At 38.4% G+C, this 23,373-nt stretch overlaps 1 protein-coding gene across 2 annotated transcripts; it reads left to right on the forward strand.

The window, feature by feature from the left end:
- The first annotated feature begins 1,665 nt into the window (after positions 1-1,665).
- Positions 1,666-21,549, forward strand: LOC105563270 (V-type proton ATPase 116 kDa subunit a). 2 transcript variants are annotated; one of them, XM_012014730.1, is made up of 14 exons: positions 1,666-1,787; positions 12,484-12,624; positions 13,425-13,604; positions 13,881-14,009; positions 14,090-14,208; positions 14,995-15,121; positions 15,360-15,536; positions 16,229-16,441; positions 17,200-17,413; positions 17,520-17,946; positions 18,275-18,402; positions 18,494-18,726; positions 19,185-19,582; positions 19,713-21,549. In XM_012014730.1, the coding sequence occupies exons 2-14, from the start codon at positions 12,508-12,510 to the stop codon at positions 19,807-19,809; spliced, it is 2,559 nt and encodes an 852-aa protein (XP_011870120.1). In that variant the 5' UTR covers positions 1,666-1,787; positions 12,484-12,507; the 3' UTR covers positions 19,810-21,549. The 2 variants fall into 2 exon arrangements, with proteins under 2 accessions (XP_011870120.1, XP_011870121.1); XM_012014731.1 differs by having other exon boundaries at positions 1,667-1,787; positions 14,126-14,208.
- Positions 21,550-23,373: the final 1,824 nt, after the last annotated feature.

Genomic DNA, 23,373 nt, shown 5'->3' on the forward strand with positions numbered 1-23,373 from the left:
TAAAATGTAGCGCGAGAAAAATTTATCGTTAAGTATTTTGTTTGTCGCATTTTATTTTCTCAGACTCAAAATTATTTGATTTCAGTAAAACCGCATTAACGAAAATGTTCTCAGAAGGAAGGCAGTCGTTAAGCAAAAACTATATGAATAGATAAACGGTTAATTCGCAATCATAAGAAGATATAAGTTCCTCAAATTTAAAGTTCATTCATCAATCATTACAAAAATTGCACGAGTTTTTCGACCTAACTCGGTCGTCTTCAGCAACACATAGTTAAAAGAAATGAAAAGGACAATTTTTAATCAATTATCGTCAAATAAATAACAAAAAATTCGTAATATTCTAATATTGTTGCACTTTATATCAACATAGCTATTCAAAAAAACATTGACAAATTCGAACAATTAGCATGAAATTAAATTAAAAGTTAAAAACCTACAAATATGATGAGTTATTGTTATAAAAATGTACACCTTCGGATATCTGTCGGATAACGCGCGCGTAAAATGTGCAACAGAAGAAAAATTTATCGTTTCGTAGATAATGCGCAGGTGACCAACATAATCGGTATTATCGCGTAATTCACGAGGCGCGATTATGATTTATCGAACGAGAGCGATTTGCTGCATCGCCCGCAATTACGCGTAACTAATATTGACTTCTCGTTGTTTTCATTATGCGCTTTTCTTATCTTTCGTACACACTACAATTCGGAATTACCTGCGCCTTTTAATTTACAACGCGTACGGCATTTGTTGCGTCTACTACCTATAAGTAGCCGTGAAAAGTGCATCGAAATATTAGCGCGCATTCTCCAACTGAATGCGCGCTACCGAAGATCGTCGCGGTACGGATAGAAAAAAGATTTAGTTAGGTTAAACAAATGAGATACGTTGAAATCATATTTCCTTAAATCTACTAAATTTTTTTTATATACTTGTACTAAAACATTTGCTAAATTTGAGGAAGTAGATATGAATTCTCTTCGAAATCCCAGCCTCAATCGAATAAAATTTTGGTTTCGCCAAAGAAATCGTTTCTTTGAAATTAAAGAAAAGTCTAGTAAGTCAAAATTCAAACAAATTCTTTAGAAAGAAATTAAATTAAACATTTTTCGCAATAAATTTCATCATTTCATGTACACACTAGCGTTCTGTCTTGGCTCTTACATCTTTTATTCCTTCGAATTGCGATTTCACGTCAGAGCCTTATGAATTTTAATGTTAAAATTGTTTCATTTCAAACAAACCTTTTTTTTTTAATAGATCGAGGATGAAAGTGGTATACGAAGATAAGTTTTTTCTATAAATGTATTTTAAGAGCGAGCCTTATGCGTAATCGTTATCTATGTACTGTTCTCATGTCTCTTCCTTTTTTACTTCCGTCATGTTCATTGGACGTCGGCGTGACGTCCAACGAGACCGTTTTCTGCATGACAGTAGCCGGGAGTGTCGCAATCACGTGTCGTGTACCTGCACGGCGATTCCGCAATCAGGTATACGCATGTAAAACCGCCGGCTACACAAAAGAGACAGCGCTCTGCCGCGATCCGCTCTTATCTCCTAACAGAACAGAAGATCGTCACGAGTTCTGATTCCCCTCTCCATTTTCCACACCCTTCCTCCATTTCCTCGCGCACCGCGAAGGTGGGATTTATTCGTTATGTCGGATCTGGTGTCGGATCAAATCAGTCGTGAGTATTGTACATACCTGCGTGGACGAGTGGGGGCCGGAGCTGTCTATACGTGTCCTACAATTCGCAAGTCTTGCCTTGATTTTCAACGAGGTTTGTCGTTCTGCTTTTTTTTTGGGCTCAGTTCGCGAAAAGAGAGACGTTCCCCCCTGTCGGGGAGCTGCCTCTTCGAGATCTCGCGGTTAACGCGCAAGCAATGCGCCGGAAACGTGTTCTCCAATGTGTTTGCCAGTCGCGAGAATCGTAAGAACGTCTATTATAATTGATCAGTCGCGCGACAACGAGTTGAACGAGGTGAACTCGCGAATAGCTGCCTCCAGGTGGCTGCTCCGTTGGCTATTTTCTTTTATTATTGCTTGTTGTCACTATTGCTCGTAATTATTTCAGCTAGAGCACACACGCGACGAATACACGCGTTGTGCGTAATTACCATGCTCATTTGCGTTTCTCTTGTTTGCTCGCCGCGGCTTGACGTAATTATTGACACCGTTGAAAAATCTTAATTAGTCGCCTGTCGAAGGCGACTAATGAACCGAACAACAGACGTATCTGTGTTTGAAGATACGCTCGTGCGTATACGTGTAACACCTGAACGCGACGTGTTTCGGCTTTCTGTATTTTACCGACGTTTGATGATTACGGGTTTAGAAATTTCCTCGCTTTTCCCCCGTTTTGTTTCAAGGCCGCGGAGATTCGTGCGAATAACATTGCTCAATGCGATTAAATGTTTCGGATGGCAAAAAGCAATTGCCGGGTCAGAATTATGAGAATTCGAAGTTAGAAGATGAGAATTAAGAGTAAAGTCCTACATGAGATAGGTTTCTAATATGAGATGTCAGGTTTTCAACAGCCAATTCAACAAATCTTTTTTTAGCAACGATTGCACGCACAATGCAACCAGAAATTTTCCGCTAGACAGATTTCACTCAAAGGGCAACAAATTCGTCGTGGAACCAACAGATGATGCCTATTTATTTAGCAGAATCACGGCTGTCTCTTAGTAAAAGCTTATCTCATAATAGGGGACTTCCCTCCGCTTCTTTTCTAGCGAGAATCACCCTTGATTGAGCATTAATTGTCACGTGACACACAACAATTAAATCTAGAAATATATTCCTCGGCATTTTTTTTTCGGAAAAACTTTACTCTGGCACGATCAGTTAAAGCCAACGGCACACGATACTGTTTTTCCTACTGGCTTCAACAATCTTTCTGCACAATTTCAAATTAAATCCAGCTAACATATATCCGCAGACTTGGTTATTACACTGCACCTCGAACACAGAACTCAACGAACAAGTAGTGCACGATAGAGTCCACGGAGTAGCAGTCAGATATCCAACCACTGTATTTGAGATGACGCCCAAATGACTGGGCTGATAAAACAAAGGTTTAGCTTAAACTAAATTAACAAAATGATAAAAAACGTGTTAACGTTTAGGGAGACACCGACACATCACCCTCAAAAATTGCTTACGAGAGCCAATCAGGATGCAGAGTTTTAGATCAGGTGACTTAAGGCTAAATCCTGATCGACTCTCGTAGGCAATTCAGTTGGGGAAAAATAGTATCGTGTGTCGCTGGCTTCAGTTGCAATTCATCTGAAATAACTTTCCGGAGCAATACAGTAGGCTTTTTAACGAAGTTAGGTGTGCGCGAAGTTTCAAAAAATCTCGCAATTGCGCGGAGACACTGCGCATGTAATGGTCCACCAAACTATCGAGTGAGACACCAAGCATTCCTCGCGTTGCCAGCACGTTATTTCTACTTTATTCGGTAAAATGGGGTAGGCAAGCGAGATGAACGTTGGATAGTTCCAAAGGGGTAACCACTTGATGTAATCGTGGGACAGTGTCTCCGAAATCATTATGAAATTCTTACTATGAAATCCCCATGTAATCGTTTTGTGTTCATTTTCAAGTTTCTTCACTTGTTGGGCGCAATAAACATTAAATTTGAACATTTTCTCAACTTGTTTTTATTTTCCCCAAAAATTTACTTCTTTTAGTGAATATCCAAATATATACCATATACAAATATATACCATAGTTCATACCTACTCTCTAAAATTTGTGGAGTGAAAATACTGCCATGGAGTGAAATGTTTACTTCATTGGAGTTAATATTCACTCTGTTGGAGGAAATATTCACGCCAATAGGGTGAACATTTCACTCCATGGCAGCCCTTGCGGAAAAGCACCGAAATTATTATTAGAAAATTACTGTACATCAGTAATTTCTGATAGTTCAATTACTGATGTACAGTAATTTTCTAGTAATTATTTCGTTACTTTTTCGTAAGGGAGTATTTTCACTCCACAAATTTTAGAGAGTATAAGCGCGTATATTATTCTTTTCATAATAAGACTGAGGTAGTTGCTGTTAGAACAACAGTGAGTTGAAACGTTGATGCACGCAAATTTCGAACGATAGACAGTAGATACAAATACAAAATTACTTCCCGTTAAGACCACGGTTAGACTGGTGGGACAACGGGGAAGCGAGGAAACACGTTTTCCACCTAACCGAATACTACAATCCTAACTGAAATTACCTCTACAAGCAAATACTTATTAGTAAAATAAAAAAAATATAATGTTTTGAGGAAATTTAACAACTCTTTGAGATTTAACCCTTTGCACTCCAAAGTATATTTCATCTATTGGTTTGGACTTGAAAAAACAAAGGAGCTCCTGAGATAAAAACTGATGTCGAGTCACACTCGACATAGAAGTGCAAAGGGTTAACGTCACATATTTTTAAGCGTGCTTATAAGACAATTCTTTGCAATTAGATGAAATTATTTGTAATCAGATGAAATCGTGTGAAATCAAGTGAAATCATGTAATCGGTGGGACAACACTTTAGCTAGTGCAGCTACTCCCTTGGATAGTTCAGTAAGAAGAGCAGTCGCCCGGCAAGCGGAAGGTCCCAGATTCGGATATCCCGGTCTAGTTCTCGCCCATTATTTTTCTCGTCCAAAAGTTATTACAAATGAGAGAATAAAGGAAGTCAGTTATTACGCGGGGCGTCTTAATGCCTACCTCCCTACGAAGACACACCCCTATTTACTGTATTATCTATTGTACCCTGAGCCAAGGACGGGGATCGCGAGGAGCTTCGTCTATTTCGCGTGGGCGCTTCTCGACGTGTCGTCTTTCGCAGGAATTTTATCTACGGACTTCCCGCGTAAAGAGAAGAGAGAGAGAGAGAGAGAGAGAGAGAGAGAGAGAGAGAGAGAGAGAGAGAGTGTGTGTGTGCTGCTAATAGTTATCTCCGCTAGTCGCTCGCGTAACTGACACCAGCTCGACCACCGCCGCAACGTCGATCCGCATACCTGACACGCTGGGTTCATTCGAAAGAGCATCATCTGCCGCGCGTACAATAAGCAAGCTTGTCGTTTCTCCTCTCCTGTCGCCGCGTCGTCGAGCTCGTGGCTCATTGTATTGCATTGTTGGCCCACGTTGGCTCGTTCCACACGCCACGTTGAACCGGACCCAGCGGCGAAGTCGTAAAGCCCGCGATAGTACGAGACGCGCGCCCAGTCGCGCGGTACCCATTGTGCTCGCTTGAATTCGCTCGTATTATGACCGTTATGTAATCATTATTCTTTCTCTCTTTTTTTGGTTATTTTCCACTACGGTGCGCGCAACGCTTATCGTCGCGGTAGTGTCCCCGGCCGAACGCGACCCTGCAAGAGCATAACTATAGGCAGTTACTAGCAGTGTGAGTCGGTGATCTTCACGCTATTTCTATTTGCCCGCGCCCGCATCTGCAGCTCGGCGATTCGATAAATCTGTGTTAATTAATATTACAAATCGCCCAGATGGCCCAAGAATGACGCGACCAGCTCGGCGATTTAAATTTAGGAAAGCCGATCGTACCCTCGTAGCAGCTTTGTTGCTTCCGAGCGACGCTATTGACGATAATGATCGAAGTCCTTGCCAGGCAGTCACGTGAAATTGCTTTCGCTTAGATCTACGTCAAATGCATTTCGTAAATTGATATTCTAATTTTTATAAATCCCAGACTCCACGCTTTCGATCAACGAGGCACCTTCGAATTGTAATTGAAATTACAACCTTGAGTTTAGATCTCAATCTGCGTCAAATTGTGATACTGCCGATAAGATGATACACGTGACTCGTCGATCATCATTACGTATGCGTGCAACGTCTGACGTCAACGTTTTTATTTGTAATACGGACATTTATTCTGAATATTATACAAGTCATTCGGAATTCCCATGCGTTGAATGATGTATTTATTAGAATAACAGAAGCTCGCTTCAAAGTTGTTAACATATATGAGATAATCCATCGCAATTGAATAAATGATACACGCTGAGCGCGGTAATATTTTAATTTAAACGCGTGGATGAGTAACGTATTTGACGCTTAATTCAAAAAGTGTACAAGCACTTGCTGTTCGAGGAAAAATTTCATTTTTACTCTTGTGTCGCAAAATAGTCCGTTCATTACATCCTCATGAAATCGTTACCTATAGGAATGTAACTATATTTACTATACAGGATGTTTCCTCCAAAACTCATAATTAGCCATTAACGGGGGTAAAAAGAGGGTGTAAAATTCTGAGGCGAAAGTTTCTCTGTAAATTTCTCTACGGTTATTATTCACTGAGCTGTTTAACAATTAATGCCCGCGTTCCTACCAACGCAGATTAACTTTAATCTCGGTTCAACTCACTTTATATCTGTTTCTAGCTTTAAAAATTAGAAAAAAGATAAGAAGTAATTTAAGCCGAGATAAAGTTAATCTGCAGTAATGTGTGTGAAGCTAGCATCTCATTTCGCGATAACTCGTTAACTGTTGGAAGTTCCGACTTCCTTTTTAATAGTTCTAGGGTTCCTGATACATCAAACAAATTGCCTTTAAAGCAAAAAATCGGCTCGGACAAACTGAGATGCCACTTTGTCCTCCGCAAATTTTATTATGTCTTTTTGCCCGATTTTAAGCGCCCGAGAGTTCTATAATAGTTCTACACACAGAAAAATATATACTACCTGCAAGTAAATGTTATTTGTTCCAGGTATTTGATAAGTTTATATATCCGCAAATCTATCATAATGTCGTCGCAAGTGTTATATTTACTCAAAACATATTCTGGTTCTTAGTAAGTCTATATAGTACTTGAAACAAGAATACATAGAATTATTTGAAGCAAAACAATTTTGTTTCTTCTGATTTTATTAAAAGAAGCATACGGAATTCTTCAATAAGTTTTATAATTTTCTTCAAAGAAGAATAAATTCTTTCTTCGAGTATAAGATGGCAAGCTTTTCTAATACTAGTAACAAGTATATCTTAAAACTATTATTAAGAAAATATTCTTTGTTGTGAAGCAAACTATTACTTAAACGGAATAAAATAAACCGAGTAATTACTTTTCTTGACTGTACAATAATATTTTTCTGTGTGTATTATATGTTTTACTGAAAGTGTGAAGGCCTTAAGTGTATTTACGTCATAAGTGTATTTTTTAAACGGTATGCATAAAATATGTCATTATGACTATAGAGCGGTCTATAGTTCTTGTCTGGAATAAACGTTCAGGCATGACTGTCGCGGTATAACTAACTTAAATGTTAGATAACTCGGTAAATAATAACCGAAGAGAAATGTGAACTTTTCAGGAAGTTTAGTTTTTTGTCTGAGAATTTTACTCTCTTTCACCCCTTCAAAATTCATTTAGGAGTTTTGCAACGTCCTGTGTAGCTCCTTTCTTGTGATCGCCTGTGTCACAGTTTGTTCTTGAGCTTTCGATTGGATACGTGTTTTAAGATTTACGTGTACACACGTAATCCGTGTACACGGATTTAAGGTACCTTCATTCACGTGTTCGCGGATTCGCGTAAATGAAGATTCTTTAAATTCGTGTACACGGGTTAAGACACGGATAAGTTAAATACACGGATTACACGTGTACTAGGGAGCCCATACAGCACGCATGTCTAAAAGGCGTTTTTTAAATGCCTTTAAGTTATCTTTTAGATATGTATGTCCAGTACCGGCGTTAGGGTGGAACGCGGTCGGGCGATCGCCCAGGGGCGCCAAGTCTGTAGGGGCGCCGTTGCCTGATTTCACCTAGTTTGAGAGCGAGAGAGATTCCCTAAAATATAAAAACAAAATGGGGTTCGTCGTTCGATGTCATCGCCTCGTCTTTTCCCCCTCAAGAATTTTGAGCCCTTGAATTCGAATGGACGCCACGATAATCTCGCTCAGGGCGCCAATGTCGCTGTGTACGTCTAAAAGACGACTTAGAGACGTCTTAAAAATGCCTTTTACACATGCGTGCTGTATGGGAGCTTTAGTTTGTTCTACACCACGTCGCGAGGCACTACCCATTACATTATTCTTGGTAGTTGTTTGTTGTCTTCTCTTATTGTTATCGTATCGCTCAATCGCGACATGCGCTCTTTTTTTTATGAATAACTTTTGTCGGATATGATATCTCGCGAACCGTAATCTCACGTTAGTTAGTGGTCACAACGGCACGTACATGAAGAATTTGTTGTCCCGAGTTTATTACTTTACAACCTAATCAGCAGCCACAAGTGGTTATGCTCCTCCTTTCTTTTATCTACTATAGCTTTTTATGCTTTCACTCTGCTATGCATTTTTTCCAGACAACTATTCACGAATTATAATGAACTTATGTTCATTAATTGGCTCGGTCCTCCCCAGTGAGAAATGATTCGTCGATCGATGTCGAAACGATGTCGAATCGACGTCAATTTGACGGTATCGATGTCGATTCGACATCGTTTTGACATCGATCGACGAATCATTTCTCACTGGGTCCCTTCCTATCTTTTTCGTAGAGCGAATGCGACATTGTTAAAATGCTTCAGCTCGTCCACTTTCGCCGTAAAACTCGGATGTCCATACAATTTCACGGGAAACCAACGCCCGTCCGCCACCAATTGGCCGCTTTATCTCTTTGTTGCATTTTCGCATGCAATGTTACATTCTACGATTACGCTCTTAGCTATATTCGATGATGAGGGCATCGAACGTTATAGCTACACTTTTGTCATTTGATTAAACAGAGCAGACTTTTTATTTCTGAAACATTAATTATCGTCTTTTAATTTGGCATTGCCGTTAATTTGCAATCACGGTATTTGAGTGTCAAGCCATTTTCACCAAAAATTTAATTAAACAGCATCAATAGAAAAAAATTTTTGTCAACATTTATAAAAGATGCGCAATGTATTGTTCGTACTTTTTTTCTTAATACATAAATGCAGCAAGTGTATAAATTTTTGAGTGTCAATGAGAAAAGATATGTAGAGTCGTACACAAATATTTAACTATTAAGTTTACGTCTTGCTTTATATCTTGTTATCTATTGCTGTAGCAATGTTGGAATTCATTTACAAATATTAAAGAAGTGAAATATGAGAGGGGAAAGAGAGAGAGAGAGAGAGAGAGAGAGAGAGAGAGAGAGAGAGGGGGGGGAGTCATTTTTGATGTACACTACGAACGTGCATCTGCACGTGTAGTAACGAGACAAGCCACTTAGCCAATTACGGACTCTCGTGCGACCAAGTAATAAGAGAGGAGCTTGCGACAGGCAACATTAAATTTAGCAACCTTCTGAATAGAAATTTTGCTGGACTGCTGCCTGCGTAGAGTGTTCTTCTGGTATTGTTCTTTCTTAAAAAAAGAAAAGAAAACGGTATATTACATAACAAATTATCTAAAGTGTCTAAATAAGCCTAAAATAAGCCAAAAATAAGTCTAAAGTAAGTCTAAATAAGTCTAAAAATAAGTCTAAAGTCTAAATCTTCAAACCGATGTCTCGGCGTTAAATTGCAATAAAAGAGATATAGAGGAAAGTTCCCTGTTACGAGATACGCTCCTACTATGAGATAGCGGGGTTTCTGTTAACTTAATGGGCATCATCTGTTGATTCCACCATGGATTTATTGTCCTTGAGCGAAATCTGTGGAAAATTCATTGTTAGATTGCGTAATCGTTGCAAAAAAAGATTTGCCATTGAATTTGGGTGTTGAAAACCTGTTATCTCTCATAATAGAGGACTTTCCTCTACTTTCCACCTTCAAAACGATATGCACGTGCATATTAACGAACATGTCGATTGAAGCGGTCGGGCCTTCAGGAGTTAATTATTCGCGTCAGTATTTCGACATCCTTTTTACAATTGGCTACGGGCAGTAATGCTCTGATAAGGAAATCAGTTAAAATTGCTTACTAATCTTTCGACACTTAATGAAGTTAACTAGCTTATACTTACGCTGTAGCGACAGCTTCAAAGACGATAATGGATGGACCCACATCGAAAAATGTTTTAGGAACGTTTTAAATGTTTTATTTGATTGGTATTAAAAACAAATGATTGCGAAAACATTGGTTTCCGCCGCGTTTCTAAGACTTTTAGCGTGACGCAGCTCTGCTGATGTAGCTTCGATTTTTGAGTTTTTCGGAAACTCTATGTCTTTCGAATCGTTTGATATTTATATTTGGAATTTGTTATCGCATATTCGGAAATTCTACGCCCGGTATTTGATGTTTATTTTTGTATAATTCTATATATTTATTCATGTTCATGCACGACAAATTTTTCGCCGGGCGTTCTTCGAATCGTTTGGTACGTCATCTAAGTCTTCGGCTTTCCTAAACTTGAACTCGTTACTAGTCGTTACGTATAGCTTGTATCATGCTAATTATCGGACCGCGTTTGAGAACAAGCGCGTAATATAACGTCGGCTCCACTTTTTTTTTATCCGGTTGACAAGCCGCGATAAGAGCGAGAATTTAACCCGAGGGTGTGCCGACGCGAGTGTAACACTTTTATTCAAGTACATATTTATGGAGCGTCTCGCTTATCTGGCACTCCTGTTTACCCTCGCGTCTCCGCCTACTACGTGGAAAATAGCGGCGCAAAACTTTTCACTTGAATTTTCGGCGGTCAGATTGCGTCAGGTGTGACGACTATTTAAAATACGTCTCCCGGCACTGCATCTTGCGTAGCAGAATTTCTGTTTGCTGATAGATAAGACGCATCACGCGCGTACGTGTCGCGCTCCTGTGAGAAAATCTTCGGTTCTTCAAGGTCGAGCACGGGAGAAAAAGAAGAGTGTGTTTGCAAATTAAATATTGGTGGTAACCTCCGTCGACAAGGAAAGTCTTTTATCACGGCTTTCCGCGTGCTGTCGGTCCCTCCTCGCCGCGTTCTGAGTTTCGTTCGTCTCACTCTCGCAGTCGTTGTCTTAACTCGCGGAAGTTTGCGAACGATCTACTCGGAAATCTACTTTACAATGGATTTCAGTCCGCTCCATCTTTCACGTGTAGTTTCTATTAAATACATAGAGCAGGATTCTCTGCCATTTAGTAGTCTTGTCTTGTTTATCCAGCAGATCTAGAGTGTACCTCTTCTTTACTCATTTTATTAAGATCTTGTAAATATATTGATTAACAGGCATTTAAAATACGTGAAACCGATGTCTCATTGTATTGGCCTCGTTTCTTATTTCTCATATTTTGTTGTTACGTCTTACGTGACATATTTATTAATCGATAACAATGTGCGTGTCGTGCTAACAAGACTAAAATGGTCTTATCTAATATCAATGTTTGCTCGATAGCTCGTCAGTTAAGAATCACGATTTACTCTCTTCTATTATACATTCTTAATGTACCTCTTTTGTTCCCAATTTTTTCTATATTTTTCTCAGAAATAACTGACGGGAAAAAACATTTCAGAGATAACAAAGTTCTAAGTTTAATAAATTAATTACGCCACTATTACTTTTTTTTAAAGGCACTCGCCAGCACGCACTGGCAAGTGCCGTTTTAATATGTCAACTCCTTTTAGAAAAAACCCGGATAGGCATGGAGACTCTTGAAACAGACTCAAAGTCCAAGAGTGTTCTATTAATTGGCTGAAAAATAATATTTTCGCTAAGCAATTAACTTGCAACTCTTTACATTTACTTACGATGAGATGCGCGTTTAATAATTTTCAGAAAGTTAAATGAAAATCGTAATTTAATGAGCAACGTAAAATAGCTCAGTCGTAAAAAGTACACGGAGAGAAGTTTCTCTTAAAATTTACCTTAAAAATTATGTAATTGTAGGACAACACGGCATTTTGAAGAACTTTATCAGTTTTTTTATGGTAAAATTTCAAAAACCTCAAAGTTCTTCCAAATGCCATGTTGTCCTACGATCACATGATTTTCAGGATAAATAAGAAAAAATTCCCTCCGCGTATGATGTGTGTCATGTACTATACACCCGTGGAAAAGATTTTTTCTAATGCTATTACACTTCGATCTATCATAAAATCGGACCGATATAGCGACAAGCATATTTATTATTGAGAAAGGAATATTTTAATACTAAATGGGGGAAAATTCTTAAACTTAAAATAAAATAATGTTGATGCGTGCGTTATAACACATCGAGAGCAGATTTATTCTAAACGCGAGAATATATAATCTTTAATTTATATGTTATGTATTAAAACATTTTAATTTTATCACATACACTTGTGCCAGTACAGTAAGTTAATCTTACATAATTCGGGAGATGAGAATAGGAATTATTGATTTAGTCTTAATATTGTTTTATTTGCTTACCGCATGAGGTTGTGATATGTTTGAATATGTCAAGAATAATTTTTGTCTTTTTATCAGAAATCTTTCCTAAGAGGGCCGTTCCTCTTATACCTTCATTATTTTCTGTTATACATGTTTGATACAAGCTGCAACTTGTAAGAAATATTATCTCTCTCGTTGCAGGGTAAGGATTGAATTGCTTTGAAAATGGGGGCGATGTTCAGGAGCGAGGAGATGGTCCTTTGCCAGCTGTTCATTCAGCCGGAGACAGCTTACCTTTCTGTTTCCGAACTTGGAGAAACTGGTACGGTGCAATTTCGTGATGTAAGTTGACTTAAGGGTAATCCCTATTTCGATGACTTTATTTATTATAATACACATAATTAGTCCGACTAGTCTGCAGCTACTTATAACAATTTAAAAGTGTCAGCCGATAGTTTTAAAGTGATTTAAAAATTGTGTTTTTTGTTGGGATGAGAAACTCATCGTCTGTAATCACTCACATCTAACAATTTTGTTTAACAGATTGAAGTTAAATGATCAGAATATGGAATTAATAAACTATATGGAATGCCATATTAATTCTTTAACGACAAAACTTGTATTAAAAATTGTTTTAAAAGTTTACGAATTTTGTGCGAAAGTATTATAAATATTTTACTTTTACTACGTAAGATGAGCCTACGTTGTGATACAGCGGGATTTCTGTTAAATTAATAAGTCTCATCTGTTGATTTTATCATAAAGCTGTTGCCCTTGGAGCGAAATCTGTTTAGAAGAAAATTCATTGTTAGATTGTGTAATCGTCGCGAAAAAAGATTTGTGATTGAATTTGAGCGTTGAAAACTCGCTATCTGATATTAGAAACCTTATACCTCATAATAGAGGACTTTCTTTTATATAAAGCGTATGTGACAAAATTAAAATATTTTACTACTACAAAAGTACGAAAATTTTTCGTGATAAAACCTTTAACGTAGGTTGAAGTGTTGCTCTGTGAATAGATGACACAGTTTTAATGAACAAACTATGAACGAGTAAATTTTTGGTTAGTTTGTTGAATCGACGTCGAATACGTTTCTGGATACATCGGGAATCTCATTAAATTTTGACGTAATGTCTAGCTGAACGGCGACCTGAATTATTTTCAACGGAAGTTCGTCAACGAGGTCCGACGATGCGATGAACTAGAGCGCAAGCTTCGATACATCGAGGCGGAGGTCAAGAAAGACGGTGTACCGATTCCAGACAATCTTAGGGAATTACCACGTGCGCCCAATCCACGTGCGATCATCGACCTCGAGGTAAAAACTTTCTTCCAAAAATCGTTGGAAACTCATTTCGACATATAGCGCGTATACTGCGCTAAAGTAAAATAAAATAAGACCAGGTTTCTCCCCACATAGCACGTAATATTGCAGCAATATCATAACAATATTGTTGGAAATATTACGCAGATATTACATCAAAAGTAGTAGAATATTATTACAATCTAGACATTCGAGACCTTCTTAAATTGCGTGTTCGTTGCATGTTCGATCGCATCTGTGGTACATCAATCGCGTTCTCTCTCGCAACAGGCGCATCTCGAGAAAACGGAGAATGACATACAAGAGCTGAGCCAGAACGCGGTGAACATGAAGAGCAACTATCTCGAGCTGACGGAATTACAGCATGTACTCGAGAAGACGCAAGCGTTCTTCACGGAGGTACCTAAAGTAGTTCAGCAGCTTTTGCTCATAGCGCGCCGTCCTCCTACGTGTAATCGATGTTACCCGTTTTGTCGAAGAATCAAGATACGTTTCTTCTTCTTCTATATCAACAGGAAGAGGCCAATGACTCGATCACCAAGGCGCTTATCAACGAGGAAGCACCCAATCCCGTCGTTTCGACTCACGGACGTCTGGAGTAAGTAAACGGCTCTTGTAGAATCATCACTTAAGCCGAATCTCTTCGCGTGTTAAGTATACGTATGTACGTGTCAATATTAAGCGCACGTGTGTGTGAGACATTTAATAATATTAAAAGGACGCCTTTGTACGCGCGAGCACTCCCTATGCGACGGTTTCGCTACTTTTGTACGCTTATCCCAACGGGATTTACCCTAGAATAAGCTTCTGCTATATTACATAACTTATCTAAAGAATAATTTTAATTATCAATTGAATGATATGAGAAATTAATTTGTGATAATATAAGTTTGGTCGAAAAAGTACAACAAATACCATTCTCGTTGTACAATTTTTCTGAATAACTTTTGAACGCAATGAGAATGAAATTATTAAGAAAGTCTTTCAAACGGAAGAATTACCCTTGATTCATTGCTCTACCTATATAATTTTTATACGATTTCATTAATATTATGGATAGTTCGTTTTCTTATATTTGGGTTTATATGTGTAGAAAAGAATTTTCGAAGTGGATGTTTCAGATAAACAATTTTCTCCTCGAGCAATTCCGTTTTATATGATTTGTTTTCGAATAATGTAAGAATTTTTATAGCGTCACAACTAAAAGTGCGCACGACAAATAAAAGATACGTTCGCTGTTTGTCAGCAATTATATGACGCAATAATGTATTGTTGGATAACGCGACGTTATAACCAGCGATCCCGCACTTACGAGATACGAGCGCTACCCGCTGAGCCACGCAGTCACTAACGTGTTGCTATAATGATATTTAATTTCTTACAGATTCGTCGGAGGGGTAATAAATCGCGAACGCGTTCCAGCCTTTGAGAGAATGCTCTGGCGTATCTCACGTGGGAACGTTTTTCTTCGGCAAACCGAACTTGATAAGCCACTGGAGGATCCGGCTACGGTTAGCTATAATTCGACTTTTATCTTAATACAAAACGTTACTTAGGTTATTATATTTATGTTAATCTCTGTCGGTTATCTGTACACTCGGAAGAAGCGGATCACGCAATGTCAAAGCGAAACTAACGGACTTTAAAAAGTTAATTTAATAATAGCTTCGCTTTCACACACGAGTCGCAAAATGAGAATGCATATTCGTCGATGCGGCTGATTCGTATTTTTTTTGCGAATGTTTTCAGGGCAACGAAATCTACAAAACGGCCTTTGTGGCGTTTTTTCAAGGGGAACAATTGAAGAGTCGTATTAAAAAGGTTTGCACTGGCTTTCACGCCTCGCTTTACCCGTGTCCGACCAGCCATGCAGAACGTCAGGAAATGCTGAAAGGTGTGCGAACGCGGCTAGAAGACCTTAAAATGGTGAGATTATCGAAGGATGAAAAAAGTTTTGTGGGATTAATTTTACTTCTAAATAGTTTTAGATCCTTGCACATTTGAATTAATAACAACATGTAGGGTAAGATGACCAAATTCGGATTAGATACCAAATGCGGATCAAAATTTTGATAAGTCGCTAATAAGCGACATTTTAAAGTAATTCACTTAAGTTTTGCTCTTTTATACACAGGGTGTACTAAAACCACCGGATATCCTTTTAATCGATAAAAGATTCCTTAGAAAATTTCTAGAGGAAAATTCTAATAAAAAAACGTCGAGGCTATGATAGTTTTTAAATCACTTGTCGTGTCGCCGTACCTGAGCGCGCGAAATCTCAGGCCTGTCATTTGTGAAATGTAATCGCTTATTATTTAAAAACTATTATAGCCTCGACATTTTTGTATTAGAATTTTTGTCTTGAAAGTTTCTAAAGAATTTATGATTAAAAGAGGATATCCGGTGGTTTTAGTACACCCTGTATTTACAACCTTATGCTACATTGTCGATATCGCAAAAGGCATCGACGTGTCTCTAGCAACTCATCAAATTGTTGATCCGCATTTGGTCATCTTATTCTAATTAAATTGAGAAGATATTTTGATATTTGATTGAGAATAAAATTGTTCCAATCTAGAGGCAAAATTTTATTGTATCTCGATGATCTTTTTGCTAAGGTGCTAAACCAAACGCAAGATCATCGCAACCGTGTTCTGCATAACGTAGCGAAGGAGTTACCGAACTGGAGTATCATGGTGCGAAAGATGAAAGCTATTTATCACACGATGAATCTGTTCAACATGGACGTTTCGAAGAAGTGTCTCATCGGAGAGTGCTGGATGCCTATTGCTGATCTTGGGACTGTACAAAATTGTCTCACGGAAGGATCGGTTAGTGTACATGTCTATAAAAAAATCCTATTAATTTATAATGAATATAAATTTATTTTAGATTTTAGTCTTTCTATTGTTTTGTATGTTTAAAAAATAAAGGAATACAAATGCTTAATACCATAGACATAGTATAAGAATAGACCGAGCACGAGGCCTGAAATCTGATGATTAAATAGAGAAAGACTGACAATAGATACCGTGCACTTTTCTCTTTCTAACGAGAAGAAAGTGAGAGGGTGCAAAAATAGAACGGGGAGACAATTGAGCATGTGATAATTTGTAAATACACATGTTCATACATTATATTTTTATATATCATTTTATATACCACGTCCATACCTCACTGCGCAGACACGAATAAAGGGAGAAAGCGACACGGTATCTATTGTCTATCCTCTTCCACCTGATCTTCATGGCTTACAAGAGAATACTCTCGGTTTATTCTCGTTCTATATCTATGGTTAATACTACAATAAACGGCTGAAAGCAATATCGCGTTAAATAGAAATAGAACTTTTGCTAGGCCAAGAGAGAAAAACTGATTTACTGATATTAACTGATTTTGTATTATTCGGATCATTTATTTCGTAGCAGCTGCGCTCACAGAAAAACAACGTTAAATTATTTTGTCGAATAATTTAGTTGGTTGCGAAGCAAAAAGTTTTTGTATTGTCCTCTCAGAAGACCGGTAACAGTTGAAATAACTCGAAGCACGAGGCATGAATTACTGAACGAAGGAATGTGGGATGTTTTAGCGACAGTGTGGCAGCTCCATACCGTCTTTCCTCAACGTGATCCACTCGGATGAAAATCCTCCGACGTTTAACAGAACGAACAAGTTCACGAGAGGCTTTCAAAATCTAATAGACGCGTACGGTGTGGCATCGTATCGCGAAGCTAACCCGGCGCTGTACACTATCATTACATTTCCCTTTCTGTTCGCCGTTATGTTCGGCGACGCTGGCCATGGTGAGTAATTCCGAGCGGGCAAGGAGAACGGTAAACAAATTTATGCGAGACGTATGTATATTTTTGTTAAATAATTGTTATTAGTATACGTGACTTGTTCTGTTAGGACTGATACTGACGCTTTTTGCTTTGGCTATGGTTTTAATGGAGAAAAAGATCAGCGCGCAAAAGTCAAACAACGAAATCGGAAATTTATTTTTCGGCGGTCGTTACATCATCCTCCTCATGGGTTTGTTTTCCATCTACAGTGGTTTTATCTACAACGACATATTTGCAAAGTCAGTTAACATATTCGGATCTAGTTGGAGAGCCCAGTTTACATTTAACGATACGATACTCAACAAAACGCTAGAGTTGTTGCCAGACGTGAACAGGAGCTACCTGCAGTATCCCTATCCTTTGGGGGTAGATCCGGTTTGGAATTTCGCCCAGAACAAAATTGTGTTTCACAATTCGTTCAAGATGAAACTGTCGATTATTCTTGGCGTCGCGCACATGATCTTCGGCGTCTGCATGAACGTCGTCAATATGATGTAAGTATCTCGATGGGAGAAGAAGAGCGATTGCAAAAATGTAATCTATTGTCAAAAGCAGGTGTAGACATGTACGAATGGGAATATCGAGCAGTGTTCGTTAAACTGTATTCTGTGTAGCGTTTCTGAAAGATTACGATATCGAAAGAAATAGTTTTTTATGTGCACCTGTTGCCACGCGATTAAGTGTTAGCTGTGAGTTATTAAGAGATTTCTCGGTAGAAAGAATTGTCCAATTTGTGCTGGTATAAAACTTTCATTCTTCCCAATGGAGACCTGATCGAAATTTTTCGCTGTGTATTACATCGCTCGTTGTGATCTTTTTCAGGTACTTCAAGAAATATTCCAGCTTGTTCCTTGAATTTCTACCACAATTGCTCTTCCTTATATTACTATTTTGTTACATGACTGTCCTGATGTTTGTTAAATGGATTTTGTACGAGGCTTCACCGTTAGGTAGATATCAAATTATTTTCAAAAAAGTGATCGCTATATATACCATACACGCACAAATATTTCTAATGTGATGCGATGCTTTGCAATGCAGACCCAGGGCGAAAAGCTGGTTGCGCACCTTCGGTGCTAATTACGTTTATTAACATGATGCTTTTCAAACATGCCGTTGTACCGAAGGATTGTTCCGAGTATATGTTCGACGGACAGGAAATTTTGCAGTGGGTTCTGCTTTTCACTGCCCTCGCGTGCGTTCCGGTGATGCTTTTCGGAAAGCCACTATATATTTTAATTACACAGAGACTAAAGCCAGGAAAGATTTACCATGTAAGTAACTCATTGTTCTGCTCTGCTATTAATTACTTAAGCCAACGGCACACGATACATAGTTTTCCTACTGGATTGCTTACGAGAGCCAATCAGGACATTTAATCCCAAGTTACCTGATCTAAAACTCTGCATCTTGACTGCACCTGACTTGGCTTTACTTATAAAAATTAGCAATGATAAGAATAAGGACTTGTTGTCGCCAGTGAATAATTAACCAAAGTAGGAAATTATTAAACGATCCATCCGGCAAATTCTAATTAAGAAAAATTAAAATTTATTCCTTATTAAAATTTGGTCTACTTTGAACCCCTTACATGCCCTAGAAGTTTGTTACATGTATTCATTAACACCCTGTATGTAAATTAAACTAAATGGGAGAGCTGGCGTTCCGTATTTAATCGCAAATACGAATGAAACGTTCGCAGTATTCGCTGATATATGCGTTGTTTGTCCAGAGCAACGGGAGTGCGTCCCCGGACATCGAGCTGCAGACCCAAGACCTGTCGGGCGCAGGGACCAGCAAGGACACGGCGGCGGATGCTCACGGCCACGACGACGATAGCTTCAGCGAACTGATGATCCATCAGATCATCCATACCATAGAATACGTTCTGTCTACCGTTTCTCATACTGCTTCGTACTTGCGTCTTTGGGCTCTGTCGTTGGCCCACTCTCAACTGTCAGAGGTGCTCTGGAACAGAGTGTTGCGGATAGGCTTAGGCGCCGAGGAGGATCAGTATGTCTATAGCGTTATTCTGTTCGCCGTTTTCGCGGTCTGGGCCTTCTTTACCGTTGTCATTCTCGTCTTGATGGAGGGCCTCTCGGCGTTTCTTCATACGCTTCGATTGCATTGGTACGTACGGTGTACTAGGCTGTTCCGGATAGCTTGCACTTTTATAATAAAGTGTTCCGAGAGCTCCGGCTTTTCCGTCCGATCTATTTACTGACCACAAAGTGCTTGTCTACTTAATTTTTCTTTTTAGGGTCGAGTTTATGACGAAATTCTACGAGGGCTTAGGACAGCCCTTCCAGCCATTTTACTTCAAGAGTATCCTAGACGCCGAGGATGCCGAGGAATAGATGCCGTCGCTAGTCTTCACAGCAATAATTGTTAGATATATAATTATTGGATATTATGTCCGAAAGTTTCTTCATTTTAAATATTTTCATATACGCGAGGCCTTGTCTTGTTGCCTAGGGAAGTACAAGAAAGACCAAATTGTCATGGATTGTTTTAAATGTCTGACAATGTGCCTTCTTCAACAATTGTAGCCAACGATCACGTGTCTATAAACATTGGCCGAATACGCGCGTGATAAGAGTTTTAAAGAAACATACGTTTTCTCAATATTTTTTTACACGTGGACAACAATGCCGAGAAATCAGTGCACATTGCACAAGTTTGTCTTGCAGTTAGAGATATTCACTTTTAGATTTTTATTCATTTCGCTGGATTTGAATAAATCTAAATACAAAATTTTATTTGCATGCAAAGTCGGCTCTAAATTTTATCGCAGGTACAAATTTTTGCTAATTTTGATCTCCTTATATAATTCTTTTAAATTACTTACAGTTTAACACTTTAATACACTCTGAGGAGAGGAAGCGCAGCATCTGCGCTTATTATTAGCAAAACGAATTCAATTGGTACGAAGTAAATTATTTCATTTCAAGATAAGATTCGCGATTCGAGCTGTCTGCTAATTCTGCTCGTCCAACGTTAAACGGCCATGATCGCGGTATTATTTCAACGGAGGCGGAGAGTAGGTATAAGAAAAAAAAACGCTTGTGATTTAGCAAGTATGCTGATGCTGCCGAGTGCGCGTTATATTCATTCCATTAATTACCTAGTAAAGTGGACATGCCATAGTCGATGTAGCTCGTCATTAAGCACGTCGCGCGTTGTATTATTTTATGATGTCGCGCTTATAGTCGTTCTCTGCGCAGAAGAGCGGTGATTGGAGCCGTTGTAATTCTGGCGCTACGATGAAGAAGTTAGAACGCGAAGAAATTATAATTATTACCGATCCGAATCGATCGCCGCGTGCCGCGTTGTACAGCTTGATCGAAGCTCGACAGACTCAGACGAGCGGCGAATGTACATTCTTGTATTACCAGAGTACAAATCCTCCCGAGTGATTGGGTAACCAGAGGTATTCGAATTTGCGCCAAGTTACCGTTACGACTGTATCCACCATTAGGTATTAATGCGACGTCGGAAAGAGAGCGACGTGTACGTGCACATTCGTGCGCGAGGTATTCCCGAGGTCCCGATCTTTCCAACGATTTCCTCAATGACACGATTTTCAGCCCAACTTCTACGTTACACATCTTTTGGCTCAAATGTATAAATAAGATTTAAAATAGGGGTATTCTCGTGAATGAAATTCATGTGCCGCGACTAATGAAACCCAAATATTGGGCTTTGTTTTCGCAAAATTAATTAATTTACCAGTGTTAATTGGTAAATGAATTAACTTTTCCTCTTTCAATACCGAGCGTCAGAACGTTAAGGCAAGAGATGATTGTTGAAAATTGTCTGTAAGGAAGAAAATTAATTTTTCCTAAGAAAGCCCCTACGGAAAACCAACGAAATAGTTGCTAGATAATTACTGTACATCAGTAATGTTCAGGTATATACATATATATATATATAATTATTTCATTAGTTTTTTGTAAGGGAGTACTGATTTTTAGCTTAGCTCGTGAATTTCGTTGAAATTTTAAGATCGAGACCTCTGGGATTATTTGTGTATATGTAGATAAATATTCAATATATATTTTATCAAAGTGTTAAAATAAACTGATGAGTATTGCATACATCGATGTGTTCGTCACCATTCTCTCTTCTATTTTTTATTTAATTTTAGAAGATGCCGCACTTCGACTATAAACTTATGCACGTGCATCGCACTCGTAGTTGGAAAAGTAAAAACAATGTCAATTAATTACATGGCGTAGGAGCGGGACTGTGTGAGTTTCATTTACAAATACATAACGAATATTACAGATATACTCTTTAAAGAAATGTCATGCACGAAACTGTCCCGCATTTTTCATTAATTCAACGTGTGTGCATTAACGTAATTAGCGTATAGCGCGCTATATAAATGATAGAACGGATTTATAATATTTTAGATATTTCATAGAAATATCTACATTGTGAATGTTAGAGCAATTCCATTGAAAATATTATCGAATCAACCCTTTAAATTCCATGAATTGTCAACAGTTTTACACGCTTATTTCTTATTTCTCTAAAGACAATTATTTCTAATCTGTGTTTTTATAATTTTAAACGTGGTATTTTTTAAAACCGTATTTAATTTACTTACAGTATTTTTAGCTTTATAAGGAAAATAATCTCGATAACGAAAACCTTTCGTATCTTGCATGAAACGGAAAGATTCTTTATTGGCAAACTTCGAAATTATATTAACGTTTGATTAAATGCAGAAATGTATTATTGGACTTACATCTTTTAGTTGCTGCAGTTTTCATACAGAAACGGAGACGTTACTTTCAATTAGGAGAAGGAATAAGATGCGTTTTAAACTTTTTCCAATACAAAAAAGTTGTTTAATCAATTATCCCTGGTCTCCATTTTACCGCTATCCGAGACATTCTGTCTCCGCGCAGTAAGAAATAAAAATTCGTAAATCTCTTCTAATTAGATCGACTTGTACGACGTTATGTGTTTTATCCCCACTGCTTGTAAATAAGTCACCGGGAATTCGCAATTAGGACACGTCCAACTGTTTTACGGTCGTCCGAAGATGGTATCAATTTAATTAAAGTCTAGCGGCGATAATTAAATCGTGACCACCTCCTTGTGAGAGAATTCATCATGATATGCAAAATAACGCGCGAATATCATACGCCTTCAATACCATGTACAGACTGAGAAGTAATAAAAAAGTAAAAGCAAAAGATCGAGGGCCGAAAATACCGCATCTATATTTACTTGCGGTGTTCACACGTCAAGTTTCGCATATTATTGTTGGTTTCGTTCTTACCTAATACGTGAGAATAGTAAATGAACTTGACCGGTTTCATATAAATGACACAAATAACGTTCTTCTTCTGTCGGGCTCGATCTCATTTTTTGAAAGATTTAACATTGTATTGGTAGTTAACATATTTTATTCAGTTAATTCGATATATTTACGTGGCAAGCGTGGCGCAGAGAAATGTGCGCTGCTTAGTAAATAAATAAACGAAAAGACCCGAGCTCAAATTCAGCCACGGACACCGCTGGTTTTTTTTTCGGATGCCACTTCTCGGAGGGAAGTGGCAACCCACCGGGAGTACCTTGTCACATACCCCTTTAGGGGTATAGCCCTTCAGGTTGGAGGTTTCCTTCGGCGACCTACCGAAGATGAAGTAAAACCAAAATGCCCAAAGTACCAGAACGAACTAGCTAAAACAGGCTTTAAGCCTAATACACGAGGAAGAAGAAGAATTTGATATTTAGTTGGGAATCAAGATGGTTATTGATTCTGGTCGGACATTATTTTTTCATGACACATCAGTCTTTCTCTCTTGGGGATGTAAAAGTTTAGTGTAAAATATACGCAGGATATAAACCAACGAAATCCGCGCTTCGTACGTATTAAATCGATCGCGGACTTGCTTTTCAATCGA

Source organism: Vollenhovia emeryi, unplaced genomic scaffold, assembly GCF_000949405.1.
Source record: "Vollenhovia emeryi isolate VEMERY1.0 unplaced genomic scaffold, V.emery_V1.0 DF939179.1, whole genome shotgun sequence".
NCBI classification, from domain to species: domain Eukaryota; kingdom Metazoa; phylum Arthropoda; class Insecta; order Hymenoptera; family Formicidae; genus Vollenhovia; species Vollenhovia emeryi.